The 23,757-nt window shown below is 39.7% G+C and overlaps 1 protein-coding gene across 1 annotated transcript in view; it reads right to left on the bottom strand.

Moving 5' to 3' along the window:
* Nucleotides 1-23,497, bottom strand: part of FYB1 (FYN binding protein 1) — a 165,409-nt gene extending 141,912 nt beyond the window's left edge. Inside the window, exon 1 of the mRNA XM_030814012.1 lies at nt 23,415-23,497. Within this exon, the coding sequence (XP_030669872.1) occupies nt 23,415-23,417 (3 nt within the window). The 5' untranslated portion in view covers nt 23,418-23,497. The remainder of the gene's footprint in view (nt 1-23,414) is intronic.
* Between the last annotated feature and the right edge of the window lie 260 nt (nt 23,498-23,757).

Raw genomic sequence — 23,757 nt, forward strand, 5'->3', positions numbered from 1 at the left:
AGCAAAATAAGCCTGAAAATTTAAATAGTCCTCAGAAGAGTGACTGGCAAAGAAGGTCATTTTCTTGCCTAATGGATTATAGTTCCCAGATACTAAGTTTTCAAATGTTTAAAAGATTTTCTATTTTGTATATCTTTACTTGGCTTTGCATGACGAATAGTATTTTAAATTGTAACATACGGGGTATATATGAAAAGCTTATTCCTACATAATTTGACACATGATAAAATCTTTAGTACGTATGCACAAATAGAGTCCAATATACCATTTACCTTCAGCTCTTATTCAAAGGTTGTTAGACATAAGAAAAATAAAAATTCATAGTTTTGGCACAGTTCAGAAAACTGGGTTCATGTCTACAGATTAACATCCCAAAATGATAAGGACTATAATTTAAAAAGCAAAATCTCACCAAATAAAGGAATACAAGTGCAACTTCTAGCAAATATTATTTATATTGGACATTTTTTACCCTATACATAGATTTATAGCCATTTATCTTTATATGTCAACTGTGACATTTCACCATTTTTGAATATATTACATGGTGAAGTAAACATTCCAGGGTTAATTTTAGCAAATTTCACTTACAAAATATTTGTTGAGCATCTAGTATATGCCAGCACCATAGTGTGCTTTCAGAAAAGTTTGTACTAATAAACATTGAAAGTTTGATGCATTGGCAATAACTTCTGTTCTTGGCTTTGGGCTTACTTTCCTGTTTTTGTTTTGTTTGGTTTTGTTTTCAGACAATCTGTTTCCTCTTTTTTGAGGTCTTAGGAATTTGCTCCAGCAGTTTAGAAAGAGTCAAAGCAAGCATATTGGTTACTCAGGTGTAACAAGAAGAAAGTTATTTCTATTTAAAGGGGTCCCTACTCTTGACCACTCTCTGGGTGGGTGGAGAGAGTCAGGTGGAAGCACTCCACAGCAGACTTCATTTGTCAAAGAACTATAAATAAAGAAAAGGGACTTACATGTTGAAAATAAGTTTGAATATAACATTAATTACTCTAATTGACTGATAACCATATTAATTAAGCTTCTGACACAAGCCAGGCACTAGATTAGGAGCTTTTTAAGCAAAGACAAATGCAGACAAGGATCTGCTTTTAGGGACTGGTTGGTGGAGACAGGTAAGAGTGGAAAAAGTTTTCCTGGTAATATGGTGGCACACTGAGGACACAAATGGAGAATATCCAGTTCTTTGAGGTGGGGAGAGGCAGGGCTTGACTGGGACAACAGGCTTCTTAGAAAAAGTAACCCTTAGGCTGGGCAGGGTGATCCCAGCCCTTTGCGGGGGCTGAAATTCTGACATATGCTATAACATGGAGAAACCTCGAAGACATTATGCTAAGTGAAATGAGCCAACCACGAAACAGCAAGTATTGGCCGGGTGCTGTGGTTCAAGCCTGTAATCCCAGCACTTTGGGAGGCCGAGGCGGGGATCACTTGAGGTCAGGAGTTCGAGACCAGCCTGGCCAACATGGCGAAACCCCGTCTCTACTAAAAATACAAAAATTAGCTGGGCATGAGGGTGCACCCCTGTAATCCCAGCTACTCAGGAGTCTGAGACAGGAGAATCGTTTGAACCAGGGAGGTGGTTTTTGTAGCGAGCCGAGATCATGCCGCTGAACTCCAGCCTGGGTGATGAAGTGAGACTCTGTCTCCAGATAGGGTAGCCTAAATATTTTAAATATTCCCCTGAGAATGGACAAAGATACCATTGGTGACAGTCTAGCACAACACTGTCCAATGTGGTAGCCATTTGCCACATGTAGCTATTGAAGTTTAAATTTTTGTTAATTAAAATCAAATAAAATAAACAATTTAATTCCTCAGTTGCACTAGTCACAAGGTAAATGCTCGACAGTGAAATGTGGCCAGTGGTTATGGCACTGGGCAGTGCAGACACACATGACTTCTCCTTCATCACTGAAATTTCTCTTGGCCAGTGCAGGGAAAGGTAAGCAGCCAAGCACTTCTGGAGTGTAAGGTTTAAGGGGGCTATAACAAGAGCCAAGCCTGGGGATAGAGGTTGTGGCCAAAGAATGCAGGCCTTACATGTGATATCATGAAGTTCTGACTTTATCCACTAGGCCAGATGTCAGCAAACATTTTCTGTAAGGGGCCTGATAATAAATATTTTTGGCTCTTGAGACCACATGGTCTTTGCCGAAATGATGCAGCTCTGCTCTTGTAGTATGAGGGCAGCCATATACAGTACATAAATGTGTGAGCATGGCTGTGTTCCGATAACACATTCTTTGTAAAAACTGACAATGGGCTGGATTTGTTCACAGCCATAGTTTGCCGACCCCTGCACTTGGCCTTTAGGAGCTATATGGAGGGTTGGAGCCAGAAATTTACATAATTAGATGTGTGCTTAGAAAGACCATTCTAGTAGCAGAGAGGGATGGACTTAAGGGGTGAGAGATGCAAACTATAATAGTGAGTCAAAGAGGACAAGAGCCTAAATTCTGAAAAAAGCCTATTGAACATGGTTGGAGAGAAAATGATGTGTATGTGTGTGTAAGTTTGGTGTCAGTGCACTGGTGGAAATGGAGAAATATAAAACGACTCAGAAGGTGGATGCACTCAGCAAATTACAGAATACAAGAGGAGGAACAGATCTGGTGAAAGATGATGACTTCATCATGTGAGCCATCAGCAAAGAGTTAGTAGCTGATATGGTTTGGCTCTGTGTCCCCACCCAAATCTCATCTGGAATTGTAATCCTTATAATCCCCATGTGTTGAGGAAAGAACCTGGTGGGAGATGATTGGCTCATGGGGGTGGTTTCCCCCATGCTGTTTTCATAATAATGAGTGAGTTCTCCTGAGATCTGATGGTTTTATAAGGGGCTCTTCTCTCTTTGCACTCTCTCTCTTTCTCTCCCCTGCTGCCATGTAAGACACGCCTGCTTCCCCTTTTACCATGATTGTAAATTTCCTGAGGCCTCTGTAGCCATGCGGAACTGTGAGTCAATTAAACCTCTTCTCTTTATAAATTAGCCAGTCTCGGCAGTTCTTTATAGCAGTGTGAGAATGGACTAATACAGGAGCTAAAGTCTTGAGAGAAGCAGCGAATGCCGAGGGAGGGCAGGCAGAGTGAGAGAGGGGCAAAAATGGTGCCTTGTGTGTTACCAAAATACAAAGTGTGATTCAAAGGATACCGAGAGGGACTTGTTAGAGACAGAGGGAGGAGAATCAGGGAAGAATTATATTGCAGAAATCAAGGAAAGACTGTCAAATGCCATCAACATGTTTAAAAAGATTCCACTAGGTTTGATGATTAGGAAGCATTTGGGGAACATTATCCAGAATAGATTTTGTCAAACAAAATAAAACAAAAATATCACCACCAAAGTGTCTGGAACCTCCTTTTTTGAGTGGTATTAAGTGGAGTGATAGTAGGACTTTACATGTTCTTGGTTCTTTTTCTTCTTTTGGTGTTAAATGGCAGGATTACTTGAAAGCAGAGAGACAATTAGGGTCCTTTGAATCTCACCTTGTAAATTCCATGGTCCCGCAATCACACTATCCTGGGATGGAAGGGTGGGCGAGATCTTATCACCTCTGAGGTGATCTCTGGAAACTTCTGGTGTGAGCTTCATGCTGTGAGTGCTGGGAAGTGGCTAGAAAACCTTTCAAAATGATATGATATTCTGATTTCAGGATAAGGGAAAACAAAAATGGAGGACTTCTTAAGCTGACATTTTATGCAATAACCATTCTTGATACATACAAATGTTTTATCCTGAAGTCACTTTAATAAGGAAACCAAATATTAACATCTTTAAGATGGAATCATGTCATTTTTGAGTGTTTTATTTGGCAATTTAATAGTCAAAAGATTAGTCATCACCTCAATGAAAGCATTTCAAATGATGATTTATAGCAACCTTTGAGGATGATTATATTAAGAGAACATTTTACATGTCTTGTGGGTGAATGTATCTCACTCAAACCTTGAGTGATTTGTTGTTTAAAGTTTTAAATTTTAAAACCTGGAAAAACAGAAAATAGAGGCTTGTGATCTGCAACAGTGTTTCTTGAGAGAATAAGAAGTAGTATTCAATCCCGAAGGAATTAATTTAGAGCATGAAATTATGAGAATGACACACATCCCAACACTTTATAAGTTAATATAAATACCCTATAAACCACACTAGGGGAAAAGTTAAATTGAATTACAACAACAGTAACAACAAAAATATAATAAGGAGCCCTTCATTGCCAGAGACCAATTTGCTCACTCAGTTAGAGGGGAATCATTTGAACTGGAATTGTATTTACTGTGGGATGGCTTGGTTCTCCAGTATAGGCTGCTCTCTACTCCCTGGCCAGATCCTGCCTTGACCTTAAAGCCATCCTGAGAATAGGTAGGGCTACTTGAGTAGTTGGAAAAAATCTCTAAAGAGCAAAGTGTGAAAAGTAAGGTGCACCCTATACATAGCAATGCTAAGAAAGAAAGCTAGACCCTGTATACTAATCCTTTTGTTTTTGAAACTGAGAAAAATACAATTAGAATTAGAGCTAGGATTTAAGAACTAAGTAAAATTATTATAAAGTTTACTTATTTATACATGGATAAGGACATCAGTAAATGTGAAAATAGAAGCTATGAGGGAAGGAATGAGGGAGACTAGTTCTGTTGGATAATATAATGTAAAGTAGTAATTTAAAAGGTATGATAAAGGTACAAAAATAAAATATAGGGCCGGGTGCAGTGGCTCACACCTGTAATCCCAGCACTTTGGGAGGCCGAGGCAGGTGGATCACGAGGTCAGGAGATCAAGACCATTCTGGTTAACACGGTGAAACCCCATCTCTACTGAAAATACAAAAAAATTTAGCCCGGCTTGGTGGCGGGCGCCTGTAGTCCCAGCTACTCGGGAGGCTGAGGCAGGAGAATGGCGTGAACCTGGGAGGTGGAGCTTGCAGTGAGCCAAGATCGCGCCACTGGACTCCAGCCTGAGTGACAGAGCGAGACTCCGTCTCAAAAAAAAAATAAAAAAATAAAATATAGATGGCTCAAAACAGAGCCATAATATGTAATAATTCTAAAGATAACAAAAACAGGGCATGTGTTGCAATAATTAAAAGGATTATGAAGAGTGTGTAAGAATATGAGATAATGTTTATGAATTAAACTTAAGTGAAAAAATAATATGATAATTATGCTAAATGCATATACTTGTAGATAAAGACCGAATGGTCACATAATACAAGGGAAATAGCTATGGCTGTGGAATTTTTTTAATTTTCTTTAATATATTTTTGATCACATACACAAACACACAATCTGTTGTGCAAGGAAGGAGAAATCGATTGGTATAAATTCTTCCCAATTCTTTTTAAAAAGGTCAAAGCATATGTCTTAAGAGAAGGGCTCACAGTATCATTAGAACAGTTAACTGATAATCTGGTACCAACCTAGTAACACACACATAGAGAGAGACATGCAAACTTATACTAAGTTTATGAAACAGCAAGTTCTCTTTGTATTCTACCTCTAGACTGGGTTGGTGCCATTTCTTTTTACCCTAGAGAACTAGGAGAGTGGAATAGTTTAGACATATGTTCTAGGGCCAAACAGTCTAGGATTGGATCTTTCTGGTTGCTAATCACTTAACTTCTCTCCCCACTGGTTTCCAGATTCATGAAATGGAGTAAAAGTAGTAAGTCATCCGGGGTTGCTGCAAGAATTCAATGATTTGATATTTTAAAAATACTTACAACTGTGTCTGGCATAGGGGAAGCACTCAGTAAAATGTTAGCAATTGTTATTCATATTATATTTCTTACTTCCTGAAATACAAAGTTTAAAAAGTGATTTGAACCATGATATAGCTCAGGACAATGCTATGATTACAGGAGGAAGATAGAAACAATCCGATTTTTTCTATTCCTGAAGAAAAGTATACTTTTTACTGCTCACATTATCTAGTCTATTAATCTAATTCTTTGAGATTCACCGAGATGACGTGTAGTGGTAATAAATAAGATACTTCCATAAAATTAGGAAACCATGTTTAAAATTTACAATGCAAGAATGTGAACTGATGGAAACTCCTCGAAGTAGATATATTAAAGATAACTCTCAAATATAAGTGAGTACTTATTTTCACATCTTGAAGACCCAAAGCCTAGTTTTATTCCCATGAAATAAAATGTCTATAAACACCGCCAAAAGCCATCTGGGGAGCCCAGAACCTCTCCTGCTCTTCAGAGACTGAACCTATGACTCATCATGAACCCTTGGGAAATGACAACAACAAAATCTTTTTTTAAAAAATATTTTAGGTTCAGGGGTTCATATATAGGATTGTTACATAGGTAAATGTGTGTTGTAAGGCATAGGATTGTCACACAGGTAAATGTGTGTTGTAAGGTATAGGATTGTTACATAGGTAAATGTGTGTTGTAAGGGTTTGCTGAACAGATTATTTCATCACCCAGGTGTAAGCCTAGTCTTCTTCCTTCCATCCTCCACCCTCTGATATGCCCCAGTGTGTGTTGTTGCCCTCAGTGAGTCCATGTGTTCTTATCATTTAGCTTGCACTTATAAGTGAGAACATGTGGTATTTGATTTTCTGTTCCTGTGTTAGTTTGCTAAGGATAATTGCCTCCAGTTCCATCCACGTCCCATCCATGAATGAGGACACGATCTCATTCTTTTTTAAGGCTCCATAGTAGTTCTATGGTGTATATGTACCACGTTTTCTTTATCCAGCCTAACACTGATGGGCATTTAGGTGGATTCCATGTCTTTGCTATTGTGAATAGTTCTGCAAAGAACACACACATGCATGTATCTTTATAATAGAACAATTTATATTCCTTTGGCTCTATACTCAGTAATGGGATTGCTGAGTTGAATGGTATTTCTGTCTTTAGGTCTTTGAGGAATTGCCACACTGTCCTGTGTGATGGTTGAAGTAATTTACACTCCCATCAACGGTGTATAAGTGTTCTTTTTTCTCCACAACCTAGCCAGCATCTGTTATTTTTGGACTTTTTAATAATAGCCATTCTGACTGGTGTGAGATGGTACCTTACTGTGGTTTTGGACAGTGACAAAATCTAAGCAAAAACAGCAGGAGCTGAGTCTGGCTTATATTTTCTGAAATAAAATTCTATTTTACAATTATGATCTCAGTGTTTCCCTAAATTAACATATACTGATTGCCATGAATATCCTCATTTCTGTCTAGACAGAGGATTTTGTTTTAAACTGTGTAGTTAATTATTAAGTTAGAAGCATGGTTTTGCCTTAATCAGAACAGGTTTTTGTAAAATTACCAGCCTGGTGAAAACATATTGGCAACTTGAGGTATGCAAAATAACATGGTGGAATGCAAAATAATTGGGAAGAAAATGCATCTGAAAACTAAAGGTGCTTGATGAGAATTTCAAGGCATTGACAAGAGAAATGCTGAAGACAGGACACGCGAAATCAAGAGGGATTAGTGCAGGAGAGAGTGCAAAGTGGAAGTTTTCATGAAAAAAGAAAGTTGGAACCAAGCATTAAAGGAAGTGCCAGATCTGATCTGGCAGAGGGGAAAGTGAAGGAGAAGCAGCAAAAGCACAGCTGTAAAATGCAGAAATGGAAAGGCCTTATACTGTGTGTAGGGATATGTCTAGAAAAATATTTATTGAAGTGTTAATAGTGGTTTTCTTTAGATAGTAAGATTTTTACCTTTCCTACATTTTCTTATATTTTAGGAAAAATTTATCATCACATGTATCTCATTTTTACAAGAGGAGAAAATCATGAAGCTATTCACATTCAGGGGGAAAAGGTTTATTGTGGATATTTCATTTGGTGGATAAATGGATGTATAAACACATGAGTTAAGAATATAGAAAATGGAGTTCCATATTTCCCAACTCTACTTGCCCAGTCTATGTGACATTTAAACTTTCCCTTCCGCGCTTTGTTAAAAATATTTTAAGCATTTGCAAAAGTTGAAATTAAATTTGGAAGTTAACACCAACATACTGCCACCTACATTCTCTAATGGTTAGCATTTTGCATCCTTGCTTTATCGCATCTGTCCATTTATCCATTCATCTGCTTTTTATCTTTTTTTTTCTTTTTGGATGAGTTTCAAAGTTGCAGACATCAGTACCTTTTTTTATACCAAATTTTAACCACCCCTAAATTCCTTCCACACACGCACACTCAAGACTCGTCCACAACCTCCAAGCAGGATATTATTCATTTAAATATGACCCCATTTTACACACCTAGATACTGCTTCCATTCCAAACATGTCCAAAATCAGCTGCCTACCCAGAAGACAAACTTTACCAAACCTTATCCTGACTCTTTCTATATACCCAGAACTGTATACATTAAAGCCAAAGGGAAACTATCTGAACTGCGTCACCAACTCCAATGATTTCAGGAACAAAGCAGGTAACATAAAAAGTGGGCTTGTGGAAGATAAATCCAGTGGGTTTGATAATGGAGACCAATCCAGTCTCAGTGTGGAGGATGCAACAAGAAGGAAAGAACTACTCAGAGAACTTCAGAAAACAGAATTTACTGTCAAGGTAAGGCTTCCACACTCAACCAGCTAGCTTCAAGGAGCCTTGAATTTTAATCAGTATCTCTCCTTTGTTTCCACTGATGATCTAGGTCACTTAAAGGTCCAAATTTATTAGAACACTTAACATAGTAAATGCTCCATTACACAAAATCTTCCTTTAATTACAAGTATTTATGGGGGCAGTATTTATAGCCATTCAGTTAAATACAGATCTTAGCAATGGAAAAGGTAACACAGATATTACAAATGCAAAAATATGATGTGTTTCTAGTTTGTGCAAATTACTTGCCCAAGAAAGGCATTTTTTCCTCACCTATAGACTGACTACCTGTCTGCAATGAACCCAAAGGAGAAACCAGTATTCACAGTGATCAAAAGGGAGACCTAGCATCGTTTCCCAGGAATGTCTTTGCAGCCTTCCCCACCTTTTCTTGGTATATGTGGCTTACAAATTAAAAAGAAGGACTTACCGTGTGGAAGGGTAGAATAGTGAGAAAAATGAGAATATTGAAGAGTCAAGGAGTCTAGAATATTACATACGGTTTTTCATGCCGAATTAGCCCTCAAGACATGGTTATCCTGGCTGTTTTATGGGAATGCCCTACCTCTCTCCTTGCCCTGCTTATCAAATTAGCTCAGGGTGGCTAGGTTTTACATCAGAGAATGGAAACCATCTGCACTAGGCATGGTTGGTAGCTACAGGTGGACTTTGCTTAGAAATCGGAAGCTACGACGATTTCACCCTCACAGTCTTTTTTGTTGGTTTGCTTGATGATTAAGACATAGTTTGGAAACTCCCTGTCTTCCCCTTCCCTGCCTCCTAGGTGACTAATTTGAGCAGTGTTTATTGCAGCCGTATTGTGTTGGGTGGCTATGTTCTGCTATTGAAAAAAGTCCACCCAGCCTGAAATGCTGTCTCATGTAGTTGTGGGTACATGTGATAAAATTAATTTCTCTCGGATGAATGTTCTCTTGTGATAAAGTGAATGTAACTACTTTTATTTCAATGTTGCAACGAGTAAAAGTGCTGGTAGTTCTTTTGGGCTATGTCCATACCTTGAAAAGTCAAACATTTTCATATAAGTTCAGCCTCCCAAACATCTATGAAAGTGTTTTCACTAATTTCACCCAAATTATTTCATCTAAATATCTGTTATAGATCAGATTCAGCAGATGTTAATTTCATCTCCATATCTTTTCACTTCTGCCAGCATTTGCATAAGGGCTGAATTTATTGTTGGCTTATCAGTTTCTGTAGCTCAAATCTGAGTATAGAATATTCTGAACTCTGATTTAAAATTCCATTAGCCAGTTTTAAAAGGCATATAGTAAAATTCTAAAATTTTTTAGGAGAAAAGTTAATTTTTACCAATGTTTTTAAACAGCATATAACATTTTTTGGGAAAAAGTGGGACTTATAAAGCAAAAGGTCCTAATATGAAAAAAAGAGAGAAATACTCTTTAAATACTTTTAAAAAAGTCTCTCTTCCCAAGATACTTATTTTGACTTAGGTTAGTTTTGCAGGATTTTTTTTTTCTTTTTTGCATGTAGAACTTACAAAATCTTTTAGAAATATTTTGTGTAGATTTTGCTGTGTGACAGGCATTATGCTGAAGATATTCACACATAAACCCATGCAACCCTTAAAATAAACTTAATAAGTAGGTATAGTGACTTATCGCTTTTTACATATGGAGAAATTGAGGCACAGAGAAGGTAAATTGTAATGAGAAGAACTGAAATAGAAATCCAGGGAGTGAAGCCCCAGAAGAGATCATTTTAAACTCTGTTCACTAGAAGTTTACCAATTTTCGCTTAGAATTCCAAAACACCGGCATAAGTGATTATCAGAATGGGCTAAACAGTAAATGAATAACTAAAGCAGACTTTGACCGGATGTTTCAATTATTTGGAGAGTAAAAAAAAAAAAAAAAATACCTGAGCCACCAGGCCAGCCGAATCAAAATCTCTGGGGTTGGCACTCAAACAGCTGCATACTTTAAAATTCAACAGGCAATTAAAATGGGCAGCCAGGTTGAGGACCACTGATCCAAAGCGTCTTTAGCTATGTCCGAGTTTGGGAGATCTCAAACTTGAGCGTGCATCAGAATCACCAGGAAGGCTTTGTTAACACACAGGTGGCTGGGCCCCACCTCCTTTCTTATTTAGCAGGTATTGGGTGCAGCCCAAGAAGTTCTATTAAATTCCCAGGTGACATTGATGTGCTGGTTTGGGAGCACACTTTGAGAACCACCGTCTTAGTAGGTTGGAGTAGGGGTGAAGTGTGGTAATGGAGACCTGGAAGTAACTGCATTAATTCTCCTAGTGTCTCATCAACCCTGATGCTGAAGCATTTCCTCTCCTTTGTTGATTTACTCAATACCATTAATCAGGGATGAAGGCAGAAAAGAGAAACGAAAGATATGAAGCTAGCCGGGCGTGGTGGCTCACAGCCGTTATCTCAGCACTTTGGGAGGCCGAGGTAGGCAGATCACCTGAGGTCAGGAGTTTGAGACCAGCCTGGCCAATATGGTGAAACTCCAACTCTACTAAAAATACAAAAATTATGTGGGCGTGGTGGTGCACGTCTGTGATTCCAGCTACTTGGGAGGCTGAGGCAGGAGAATCACTTGAACCCAGGAGGCAGAGGTTGCAGTGAGCTGAGATCATGCCACTGCATTCCAGCCTGGGTGACAGAGCAAGACCCTGTGTCAAAAACAAAACAAAACAACAACAACAACCACAAAAAAAAAAAAACCCAGAAGATATGAAGCTAAAGGGAAATGCAGGAAAAGAGATAGAGGAGAGCGATCAACTTCTGGTCAGTAAATGAAAGCTTGTGGCTCTCTCACTGACTTAGCACATGTCAGTGATAGATTAAATATAAAATGAAAAAAATTTAAAGATAGTAACACTTAAAAAGAAGATAAATCTTTCTATTTTAGAAAGAGAACAGAAGCAATGAATGAGACTGGAAGACTGAAGAGGCGGCTGTTGGTTCAGGGTATGGAAGGGTTTGTTAATCTAGCTTTTATAGTGTAGGGTCACTCTGTGAAACCAAGGGCAGTAAGAGACATGCTTTTCCCTCCTCAGCAACATGAAAGGGGACTAAATGGTATGTTGCTGAGATTGTGTTGGTATAAACCAGTGATTCTTAACTGGGGGGCTGGGGATTTTGCCCCCTCACACCACCATGGGCCATTCTATCACATCTGAAAATGCTTTGAGTTGTCACATGGGAGGGTGCGGAGGTGCTAGTGCTATCTAGTTGGTAGAGACCAGAGATGCTACTAAACATCTAACAATGCACAAAAGTGCTGAAGTCCCACTGTATCTAGCTGGTAGAGACCAGAGATGCTGCTAATCATTCTCCAATGCACAAAAGTGCAGGAAACCCAGTTCCAGAACAAGAAACCCTGGACTAAGTACAGCACAGCACCAGGAGCTAGGCCAGGAGGCCAGTTGACTTAGTAACGAGTATGCGAAATGTCCAGAATTACTGTGGGCCTGAATCATCCAGATGTTCATATAGATCTGGCTCTGGGCTGGAGGCCTCAGGAAGAAGCGGTATAGATAAGTACAGCATGAGACAATGTGGAGTGAAGGCAGGTAGAAAGAAAACTAACCAACTGATCAATAAAACCTCCTTGAAATTTGTCTACAACATGAAATTCCATAACACAGGAAGAAAACTATTAATGAGAAAGAGAACTCAACAAAATCAGCCATGAAATATAGGGTTATATCAATTAAATTAAAACAATAGAATAATCTGAAAAGGACTTTAAGAATTTAGGATTCATTAAGAAATAATAGAATACTATCCAAAACAGAATATAAGAATATTTAAAACAAAAACAGGCACATATTAGGCAGGAACGTGGGAGATAAGAGAAACAATTCCAAAAATTGGAAATACAAACTTTATCATTAAAACAAAAACTCAAGAAATAGGATAAAATCAGCACTGGACACTCTAGATAGGGTGAGCAACTTTCCTGGTCTGTCTGGCATTGAAAGGTTTCTAGGACATGGGATGTTAGTGCTAAAACTGGGAGAGTGCTGGATACACTAGGACAGTTGGCTCAACACATATGAATAAAAGTAGTGAATGGAAAGATGAAGCTGATAAATGGATTTAAGATTCATCAAAGAGAGACACAGAGATAAAAAGTTTGGAACAGCAATTAAAATCATGGAGGATGGGTGAGCAGAGACTAGCTTTAATAGGAGCTTTAGACAAAAAGCATAGGAAGGAGGAAATGATAGAGCAATGGTTTTTGAAAAGATAATGGCTGAGAATTTTAAAGAATTGAAGAAAGTCATTAGGCTTTAGATCAGAGGTTGGCAACTATAGCTTGTTGGGTAAATCCAGCCTGACATCCATTTTTATAAAGAAAGTTTTACTGGAGCACAGCCACACTCATTTATGTATGCATTGTCTATGGCTACTTTCATGTTACAATAGTAGAGTTCAATAGCTGTGACAGATATCAGAGGGCCTGCAAAGCCTAAAACATTGACTACTGGGCTCTTCAGAGAAAATATTCTTAGTCTCCTGTTTTAAATGGATACTATGAGTACTAAGCAGGATAAGTAAAAATCAATTCACATCTCTATGAAGCACAGTAAAAGCTCAGAACAAAGATTTTAAAGGGGGTGACAATTTCAAATACAATGAATGACAATTAGATTTGAAAGCACACTTCCACTGGCAACAAAGGAAGTGAGATGCCAATCAAGTAAGTCTGTAAAGTGCTAAGGAATAGTAACTATATATTTAGAATATTTATAGTCAGCTCAACTATCATTTAAGAGTGATGTCAAAATGAAGTTCTCAGTCATTTGAAGACCTATACTGTATACATGGTAGTGTATAATATTCCTGTTCTTCCAAATTGATGACATTCTTTGACATGACCCTGAATGCATGGGGATTATACATCCTTATAAATTCTGCCCTGTTTAACTGAGATATGTCCATATGACTTACTTTGGCCAATTAAGTGTAAATGACAGTGATGTTCATTTCTTCCAAGCAGAAGTTTTAAGAACCAGAAATAGAGTTGAAGGATTGTATTCAATGGGCAATTACCCTGTATTAAGATCCTGGTTGTGTTTGGGTAATAATAGTAGAAGTATTGAATAATCTTAGAGATTGTTATTCAGCAATCACAGGAACAGAAAACCGAACACTGCATGTTCTCACACATGAGTGGGAGTTGAACAATGAGAACACATGGACACAGGGAGGGGAACAACACACACCAGGGCCTGTTAGCGGATGGGGAGCGAGGGGAGGGAACTTAGAGGATGGGTCAATAGGTGCAGCAAACTACCATGGCACACAGGTACCTATGTGACAAACCTGCATGTTCTGCACATGTATCTCAGAACTTAAAGTAAAATTAAAAAAAAAAAAAAGAACGTGAGTAGATTAAGACACACACACACATACACACAAAGAAATTGTTAGACAGCAGGCAAGAGTTATGTGTACCTGTGCAAGAAGATATATGAATCCAGAGCAAAAGAGCATAATTAAGAAACAATGAGGCTGGGCACAGTGGCTGACGCCTGTACTCCCAGCACTTTGGGAGGCCAAGGCAGGTGGATCTCTTGAGGTCAGGAGTTCAAGACCAGCCTGGCCAATGTGGTGAAACCCTGTTTCTACTAAAAATACAAAAATTAGCCAAGTGTGGTGGCATGTGCCTGTAATCCCAGCTACTAGGGAGGCTGAGGTAGGAGAGCCACTTGAACCCAGGAGGTGGAGATTGCAGTGAGCAGAGATCGTGCTACTGCACTCCAGCCTGGACGACAAGGCGAGACTGTCTCAAAAAAAAAAAAAAAAAAAAAGAAAAGAAAAGAAACAATGATGAACATGGAATTTTATGAACTATATTGATCAGTGTAACAGAGTTGGAAGCCCAGAAGCAGAGTCCCACAAAGATGGGAAATGAACATGTGGCAGAGGAGGCATTAGAAAGTGATGGGGGAAAAGAACAAGCTAACGTAAATAATACTGCAACTAGTGGTTATCCATATCAGCTAATATTAGATGCCTGCCTTGCATCACAAGTATAAATGGTATCCTTATGATTAAAGACCTAAACATGAAAACAGAGTCTTAAAAACATGAACACTTCAAGGAAAAATTAGAAAAATGACTTTAATATTTAAGGGGTAGGGATTAATTTTCTTAAAAGGACATCAAAAGCAGAAATGATAAAGACTTATTTTAAAATTTGACAACATTAAGATTTAAAACTTCTGTATAAGAAAGAGACACCAAAAGTAAAGTTAAAAAGAAGCCATAGACTGGGAGAACAAAATTTGCAATGCTTGTAATTGACACAGGATTAATGCCTAGAATATATAAGAAATTCCTCTAAATCAACATGAAAAAAAAATCCATAAAAAATGGATGAAACACATGAGAGATAATTTACAGAAGAATTTATTGGAATGGCTAATAAACTTGTGAAAACATGTTTCATCTCAGTTATAATCAGAAAAATTAAAATTAAAACAATAATGAAGTACAGTTTTACATGTAACAAATTGTCAAAACTCTATCAATAAATATGACAATGTCAAGTTTTAGGGATGATGTAGAGAAATGGCAACTTTTGTACAAGGCTGATGCGAGGTAAATCATTACAATGACCTTAAAGAACAAGTTGCTAATGTTAGATAAACTTGAAGGTTCTCATACCCTCTATGCCAAAGGATGTTCATCTACCACTGTTTGAAATTGAAAATAATGGCAACAGATCAAATGTTGGAGAATAGATGATGAATAAATTACAGTAGGATTGCACAGCAATTCAACAGATTGAATGTGTCCAAAGGGATATTCTTGAAAAAAACCCAGAGTAGAGTGAAAGAAGGCAAATTGCAGAAATCATGAAAAAAATCTGGGCAAAACAATACTATATATTTGGAGATATTATATGCTTTATGGATACACACAGATAAAATAAAAGCATAAAACCATGGCTGGGAAGGCTATTCTGAAAGGCACTTTTAAAAGAGTTGTTTCTGTGCTGTGGGAAGGAGGGACATAGAACTGGAAAAGGGCAGAAAGGGACTTTAATTTTCTCTTTTTTAGTTTTAAAATAGATGCCAGAACAGTAATATGCATTAATTGTAGGTGGTGAGTATGTAAGCATTTGTTGTATTATGTGTTTCATAATAATTTAAAAAGAGAAGGACATGAGAGAAAAGAAAGGGCAGATGGAATGGAGTCCTAGAATTGGGGAAATGATATTGAAGATGCCAAATCAAGAACTGGAGCCCCATGCCTACCCACTTCAAGAGCAAGGGTGCCACAAATTTAGTGTATTCTAACACATGCTCTAAGAAGTGACTCACATCTCCTCCTAGAGGCACTGATGTGTTATATGAGTGCGAGATACCAGCTAGAATTTGAGCCTCTTATCCTTGGCTTAAAACTAACTTGTCATAGTACAGGATTTTTTTTTTTTTTTAACACAATGGGATAGATCTTGCTGCAGAAGGTAGGTGTCCTCTTTTGCAGAAGGGGAGGATATGAATAGGCCAGGGATGGCAACAGGGGAGTGTGTGGAGTGATTGGCCTCCACAGCTTACCTAAAAGAAAAAATAATCACCTCTCTAATTGAAGGAAGTGGATCGGAACTCCAGCCCTCACAGGGAAACTTCTAGCTCCGTTTCCGTACTCTCAGATTTCCCTGGGACACCGGTTCTCAACTGGGGCTTCCATCACGGCCTACAGTTTATTTATTTTCACATCTTAGGACCTGTTCCCCTCAGAAACTCTGTACTTATTCTCTAACTTGGATGTAGTCAAATTTGGGACCACACTTTTGAGGGAGAACAGGAACAAACCAATATTTAAGGCCCAAGCCAGGATCAAGGTATCTGGAGAGGATGCACGTCACTTCAGAAGTAGCCCTACCCTCAAAATATGAAGCAGGTAACGGCATCCACTCCTCAGCTCAGGTGTCTCCAGTGGCTGCTGTGGTGAATAGTATGATCAAATTCCAGGTCTGAATGTTTGTGTCCCTCCAAAATTCATGTGTCAAAATCCTGTCCTCCAAGGTGATGGTATTAGAAGGTGAGGCCTTTGGGGAGGTGCTTAGCACATGAGGACAGAGCCCTCACTCTGTGCCTTCTTTCACTCTACATTCGGATATCTTCAAGACATATCCCTTTGGACACATGCAGTTCAATCCAACATTTGACTTGTTGCCATTATTTTCTTTACCTAAAAGAAAAAATAATCACCTCTCTAATTGAAGGTGGTGGTTATATGAGTGCAAGATACCAGCTAGAATTTGAGCCTCTTATCCTTGGCTTAAAACTAACTTGTCATAGTACAGGATTTTTTGTTTTTTAACACAATGGGATAGATCTTGCTGCAGAAGGTAGGTGTCCCTTTTTGCAGAAGGGGAGGTAGATGAAGCAGAAGCAGCAGTGGTAGATGAACATTCTTTTGCATAGAGCCGCCATCCACACTTAATGCATATGGGATAATAATAATCCTTATAGAAGAAGCCAAAAGAGCTTTTTTGTTCCTTCTAGTATGTGAGGACACAGCAAGAAGTTGGCAGTCTGCAATCTGCAAGAGGGCCCTTACCAGACTATGATCAAACTGGCATTCTGATCTTGGACTTTGTAGCCTGCAAAACTGTAAAAAATAAATTTCTGTTGTTTACGAGCTACCCAGTCTAAGGTGTTTTGCTATGGCAGCCCAAATGGACTAAGGCAGCCTTAAGACCCAGCATTCATGTGCGTGGCCACTGCCTGTTCCATAAAACCATCTCTTGTCACTCTCTTCTTCTCTTGCCTATTCTCCAGCCATCCTGGTCTTTTTACAGCTCCAAGCTCTCTCCTCCCTCATCTCTTTTGCACCCGCCACTTCCTCAGCTTGAAATGCTTTCTACCCCCATTTACCCCATGCCTAACTCATTCTCACTTTTTGGTGTAGCAATGCTCAACTCTCACTGAGCCCCACCTCAAGTTTCAGTTTCACTGGTTTCGGGGCCTGAGAACAGGGATGTTTTATAAGCTGCTGCAGTGATTCTCATGTGCAGCCAGAGCAGAGAACTACTGCTTCAGCCTGAACATCCCCTCATCAGAGACCAGACACCTCTCTCAAGAGGATTTCTCCCCTCCATTTTCTATCTCAGCTCCTCATTTGCCTCCTTCAGAGCTCAGTGCAAGGTATTTTATTTATTTGTTCACTTTGATGTTTTTGATCTATTACTTCCCAGGAAAAGTGGTTCTCCAAGCATGGGCCCTGGACCAGCAGTGTCAGCCTCATCTGAGAACTTATTAGAAATGCACATTTTTGGCCAGATTCGGTGGCTCACACCTGTAATCCCAGCACTTTGGGAGGCTGAGGTGGGCGGATCACCTGAGGTCAGGAGTTCAAGACCAGCCTGGCCAACATGGTGAAACCCCGTCTCTACTAAAAATACAAAAAATTAGCTGGGCGTGGCCAGGTGTGGTGGCTCACGCCTGTAATCCCAGCATTCTGGGAGGCCTAGGCAGGTGGATCATGAGGTCAGGAGATCGAGACCATCCTGGCTAACACGGTGATACCCCATCTCTACTAAAAAATACACACACACAAAAAAATTAGCCGGGTGTGATGGAGGGTGCTTATAGTCCCAGCTACTCGGGAGGCTGAGGCAGGAGGATGGCGTGAACCTGGGAGGCAGAGCTTGCAGTGAGCCGAGTTCACGCCACTACTCTCCAGCCTGGGCGACAGAGCGAGACTCTGTCTCAAAAAAAAAAAAAAAAAGAAAAAAAGAAAAAAGAAAAAAAAATTAGGTGGGGATGGTGGTGGGCACCTGTAATCCCAGCTACTCAGGAGGCTGAGGCAGGAGTATCGCTTGAATCTGGGAGGTGGAGGCTGCAGTGAGCCAAGATCACACCATTGCACTCCAGCCTGGGCAACGAGAGCAAAACTCTGTCTCAAAAATAAATAAATAAATGAATAAAAGAAATGCACATTTCCAGGCCCCATCCTTGACCCTCCCAGTGATTCTCATGCATGCTAAAGTGTGAGAACCACTACCCTAAGTGTAAGCCGTGGGAAGCCTGGACACCGTGTGTTGTTCACCCTGCATTCCAATGACTAGCAGAGTGCAGACTTGAAGTGGGAGCTCAAATAAGCTTTGTTGAATGAATGAGTGACAGCACAATTTGACTACACTCCTTTCAGGAGCTCTCATGTAGCTTGAAAACTGGATGAAAGGAGCAAAACAAACCAGAAACCCCAAACACAACTTTTACTGTTTTTTTTCTGACCTAAGGTTTATGCATAAAATACAAAAAAAATTGTACATGACTAGAACATCTATTTCTCCATTTCTTCCAGAAAATTCTACAATTTAAAATGTACCTAAAGTTACTTTTCAAGTAAACAAGTATTATTCTATTGTTTTCATTTTAGAACTGTAAAGTGAGCTGATCTAAGGGTATAGATTAAGTCAATTTCCACAGGGGCAGATAAAGTAGAATTCTATTGCCTCTTCTCCCACTTCTAAAATCTAGAATCGCACTATGAATAAGGATGTAGGGGAACACCTAAGCCAACTCTGTACCTTGACTGAGCCTCTTGAAAGAGGGCTGAAGAGATAGGGTCAAGATTCCACAGGGAGAAACGGGAAGGTTGAGCTGGAACCCAGCACCCCTTGCTAGGCTGGAAGATGAGCCCAGTGTCGTGTGTCCAATGCCCATCAATCTTAATATCTAATGTGTCTATCTTCATAAAACACCAAGTGCCTTTGTGCTTCATTCTCGCACATTTCCACAGTTTCCTTACCAATAAGTTACAGGGAAAGGGCAATAAAAGGTGAACTTCCTTATAACCACTTGGTCCCCTTTTGGATTGCTCCCTTCCTGGACAGTACAGGAAGTGGGGGAGGTGGGGATTGGTCACAGTGGTGACACAGCAGATGAGCTTGGGGTGGAGAAGGGAGTTATGTAGTCATTAAGCCCCCCTTTCTGGATCCTGGGATGAAGAACCACAAAGCCAGGCATTCCTTCAGTCTCTCATCCCAGTGGCCTCTGCAACATTTCAATAAAGTGCACTTTCTGAAAGTAGGAAAACTCATAGTGACCATAGCAGAAGCAGACATGACAGCTGATCCTCAAGCCTACCAGACACGGTCACCAGCCTGAGGAAGGACCTGGCATACCCCTAAAGGCCAGTCCTGGGCTTTTCTTTGACTACCAGCTTGTCTTCCTAGGTATCTAATTTTTCTGAGATGTAACAAAATGTAGAGGAGCTCTGGCTCTGAGAACAGATAGAATTGTCCTCAAATTCCAGGCCCAATATTCAGTAGCTGTGTGGCTGTGAGAAAATTACTTACTCTCTACAAGACTCAGTTTACTCAACTAGAAAACAGGGGGAATGGGAATAACTATTTGCGGGAATTGTTAGAGGAATTTAATGAGATAGTGTATGTCAGGGCTTAGCGATGCTAAGTGCCAGTATCACTCTCCTCCTGCATTCACTAGGAGTTTCTATGCATGCTTTGGAAACTATTTATTTGGGGCTGAAATACAGGAATCCAACATCTATCCAGTGCCCAGCATGTGCCTGTACTGTCACAGGTGCTTTATAATTGCAATCTTACTCTCCACAACAATCCTGTGGGATAGCTATCATCATCATCATCATCATCACGTCATCACCATCATTGGATGAGGAAGCAAACCCAAAGCTTAAGTGACTTATGGAAAACAACTAGTAAGCAAAACCAGTCAACAAGAAGCCAGGGATATAGCCTGTTGACTGTATCTGATCTCTTTCAAGGAGAAAAAATGGAGTTTTTTCCTTTCTTTAATATGCTACATGGCTTTCTGCCACTTGTTGCAGAATGTCAGCAGCAATGTTAGGGAGAAAGAAATTAAGGGGAAGTAACTTAATTTTGAAGTATAACCTTTTCATGCTACAAAAATAGGCATGGGTATACAAAGATAGGCATGTATATGCCATAATTGCACTGGGAAATTCACTTACTGTGCCATTATATAGTAAGAAACTTAAAGTATGCTGCTTAGCAACAAGGTAACTTGTGTTAGAAGTTTTAAATATGTGTAGGTTTTCACCTGGCTACTTTGCTAGGAGTTCTGTCAATGCAAAATAATCAGACAAAGTGTATAAAAAATGCTTGTGACAGTCTTGTCTATATCACCATAAGGAAAGAAAAAGAGACAACTGAAATGTCCAACTCTATGGAACTGATTAAAACAAATTGCGGGCTACTACACAGTTATTAAAAATGATTTATCATTAAAAATTACATTGTAACTCTGATATTATTAAAGATATTTTAAATAAAACGTGAGGAAATGGTTCATAAAGCATATAACACTTATAAAATTACATTTCTACAATAAGCATTTAAAATGATGACATTCTCGAAGGATCTGTACTAACCTGGTGATTGTCCCTTAGTTGACAGAATTATAGAACATGCTTAATGTTTCATTTCTACATATTTATACTTCTTTCTTTCTTTTTTTTCTGAATACAGGGTTGCCTGGGTTGGAGTGTGGTGACATGATCATTCATCACTGCTGCCTTGAACTCCTGAGCTCAAATAATCCTCCTGCATCAGCCTCCCTAGTAGGTGGGACAACAGGCATGCACCACTAGGCCTGGCTGATTTATTTATTTATTTAATTTTTTATAGAGATGACATCTTGCTTTGTTGCCCAGGCTGGTCTTGAACTCCTCAAGTAATCCTCCTGCTTTGACCTCCCAAAAAATTGGGATTACAGGCATGAGCCACGGTGCTTGACCATTATCTATATTTCTAAGAAGTTTTTTTTTGAGAAATATGTGTTACTTTTTTTTCTTTTTGAGACGGAATTTTGCTCTTGTTGCCCAGGCTGGAGCGCAATGACGTGATCTCAGCCCACTGCAACCTCTGTCTCCCAGGTTCAAGCGATTCTGCTGCCTAGCCTCCCAAGTAGCTGGGGTTACCGGCATGCGCCACCATGCCCAGCCAGCTAATTCTGTATTTTTGGTAGAGACGGGGTTTCATCATGTTGGCCAGGCAGGTCTCAAACTCATAACCTCAGGTAATCTGCCTACTTCGGCCTCCCAAAGTGCCGGGATTACAGGTGTGAGTCACCATGCCCAGCCATGTTACTTTTATTATAAGAAAACAATAATCTTTAAAAACATCATTATACCAAATACATGCTTCCTTTTTTCCTGCTGTTATCTTGTTTTGCCTAAGAAAATCCAAATAGCACTTTATTTGGATAAATAAAGTGCCCTTGTTTAAGGTCAAGCTGCTTTCTTTTCTTTTCTTCTTTTCTTTTTTTCTTTTTTTTTTTTTTTTTGAGATGGAGTCTCGCTCTGTGGCCCAGGCTAGAGCACAGTGGCGCGATCTCCGCTCACTGCAAGCTCTGCCTCTCAGGTTCATGCCATTCTCCTGCCTCAGCCTCCCGAGTGGCTGGGACTACAGGCGCCCACCACCACGCCCGGCTAAATTTTTGGATTTTTAGTATAAGCGGGGTTTCACCGTGTTAGCCAGGATGGTCTCAATCTCTTGACCTCGTGATCTGCCCGCCTTGGCCTCCCAAAGTGCTGGGATTACAGGCGTGAGCCACCGCGCCTGGCCAAGGTCAAGCTGTTTTCTAGGAATCCCGGACCTAAAGACAAAATTTGGAAACATAGAGGGATTTATAAGTCTCACTCCCACCTGAGCCCGAGACTGTCTTCTACAGGTGTTGCCACATTCAGGGTCATGTGCTAATATTTCCTCCACTGTGTACTCCCCTTCTCAAGACTCAGTGACTTGCACTTTATCACTCTTCCTTCTTCCTCTGTCCCCCATGGCAAGATTACCCTCTATCACCTCTACTCTTTCCCTATCCTAACTCAAGGTGCTTTCAGACAATACACAGTCACATCAACACACATCACTGAATGATCCCTTTATTCTCCCTGTTCCAATGTCTGCAATGCACAATCTCCAGCTGAGCAAGCACAGGAGTCATCGTTCCAACTCCTGTCTTCTCACTGGGGGCTGACAAAAGGAAGGTATCCTCTCTGTCATAAGAGAAGGAATAACAAATTTCCAGTCTTCTGGGGGCTGGCAAGAGCAGACAAAGACAGAAAATTAGCTCTCTTCTATACTCTGACAGCATATGAACACCACGTATATTTTGGGAACCCTCCTTTTTTTTTTTTTCAAAGAAATAATGGAAAATTATGAAGCAGAATATTACTGCTGTAGTTCAGCTATGTTATGGGTTAAAGTAGTACCGGGAACCCACTCACCATTTTAAGTATGCTCCCAATAATGACTTCCCATTAATTCTGGGAACACAATCTATCCTTAAGGTTAAGACTGTTTGGGCTTTTTTTGCGTCTCTTAATTAAAATAAAAAAATGCATTTTCAAACAAAAGAGGTCCCTTTGTAAAATCTACTGTGTTATCAAAATGGCAATCACCATCATTAATTTCCCAGCATTCGCCACTGGAGTCCTTTCCTGGGATCCAAACTGCTCATAACAGGAAACTCGACTAAACTACTGGGGCTGGCACCAAGCTATCCTAGGAGGCAAAGACAAAGAATGCATGTTTTCTTTCTGCAAGACAGTGCTCTTCCCGTATTCTGAAGGCTAGAATCAAAAAAAGGGAACTCTTGAAGCCACGTCTCTCAACTGGCATGAACAAAACTCAGCAGCTTCATCAGCACAAGGAACAAGTGGCCAAGCAAAATCCCAAAGGCTCGGAGGACCTGACTGTGAAGCACCCTCAACCCTGTCTGTTCTATGCCGAGAAGAGTAGCACATTTGCCCGGAGACCAAGGAGAGTTATAAAATCTATTACTTACCATTTTTATTGAGAAGAGTTGATATGCCTGGCACACAATGACCCCGAAGATGGTGCAGCTTGGATAGTGAATGTGCAAGTTAGCTATGCAGAGTGTACTTCCTTTTCTGAGCTGTGTGGTCTGTCCAGCTTTCACACATTGATATGTGAGGCTACATTTGCATGTTATCTCAACCCTCAGAGCATTTGTACAGCTGGCCAGGTTTATCTTGTTATTATTTTTCGGTAATACAGGAACCGGTATAGGTGTAGCTTTGAAGACTGAAAAATTGACACAAAATTTTTTAGAAGTACCTAGATATTAAATTTTGCTATACATTATTAATCTGTTTTATATAACCTCT

The sequence above is a fragment of the Nomascus leucogenys genome, chromosome 6 (genome assembly GCF_006542625.1).
Source record: "Nomascus leucogenys isolate Asia chromosome 6, Asia_NLE_v1, whole genome shotgun sequence".
Lineage (NCBI taxonomy): Eukaryota > Metazoa > Chordata > Mammalia > Primates > Hylobatidae > Nomascus > Nomascus leucogenys.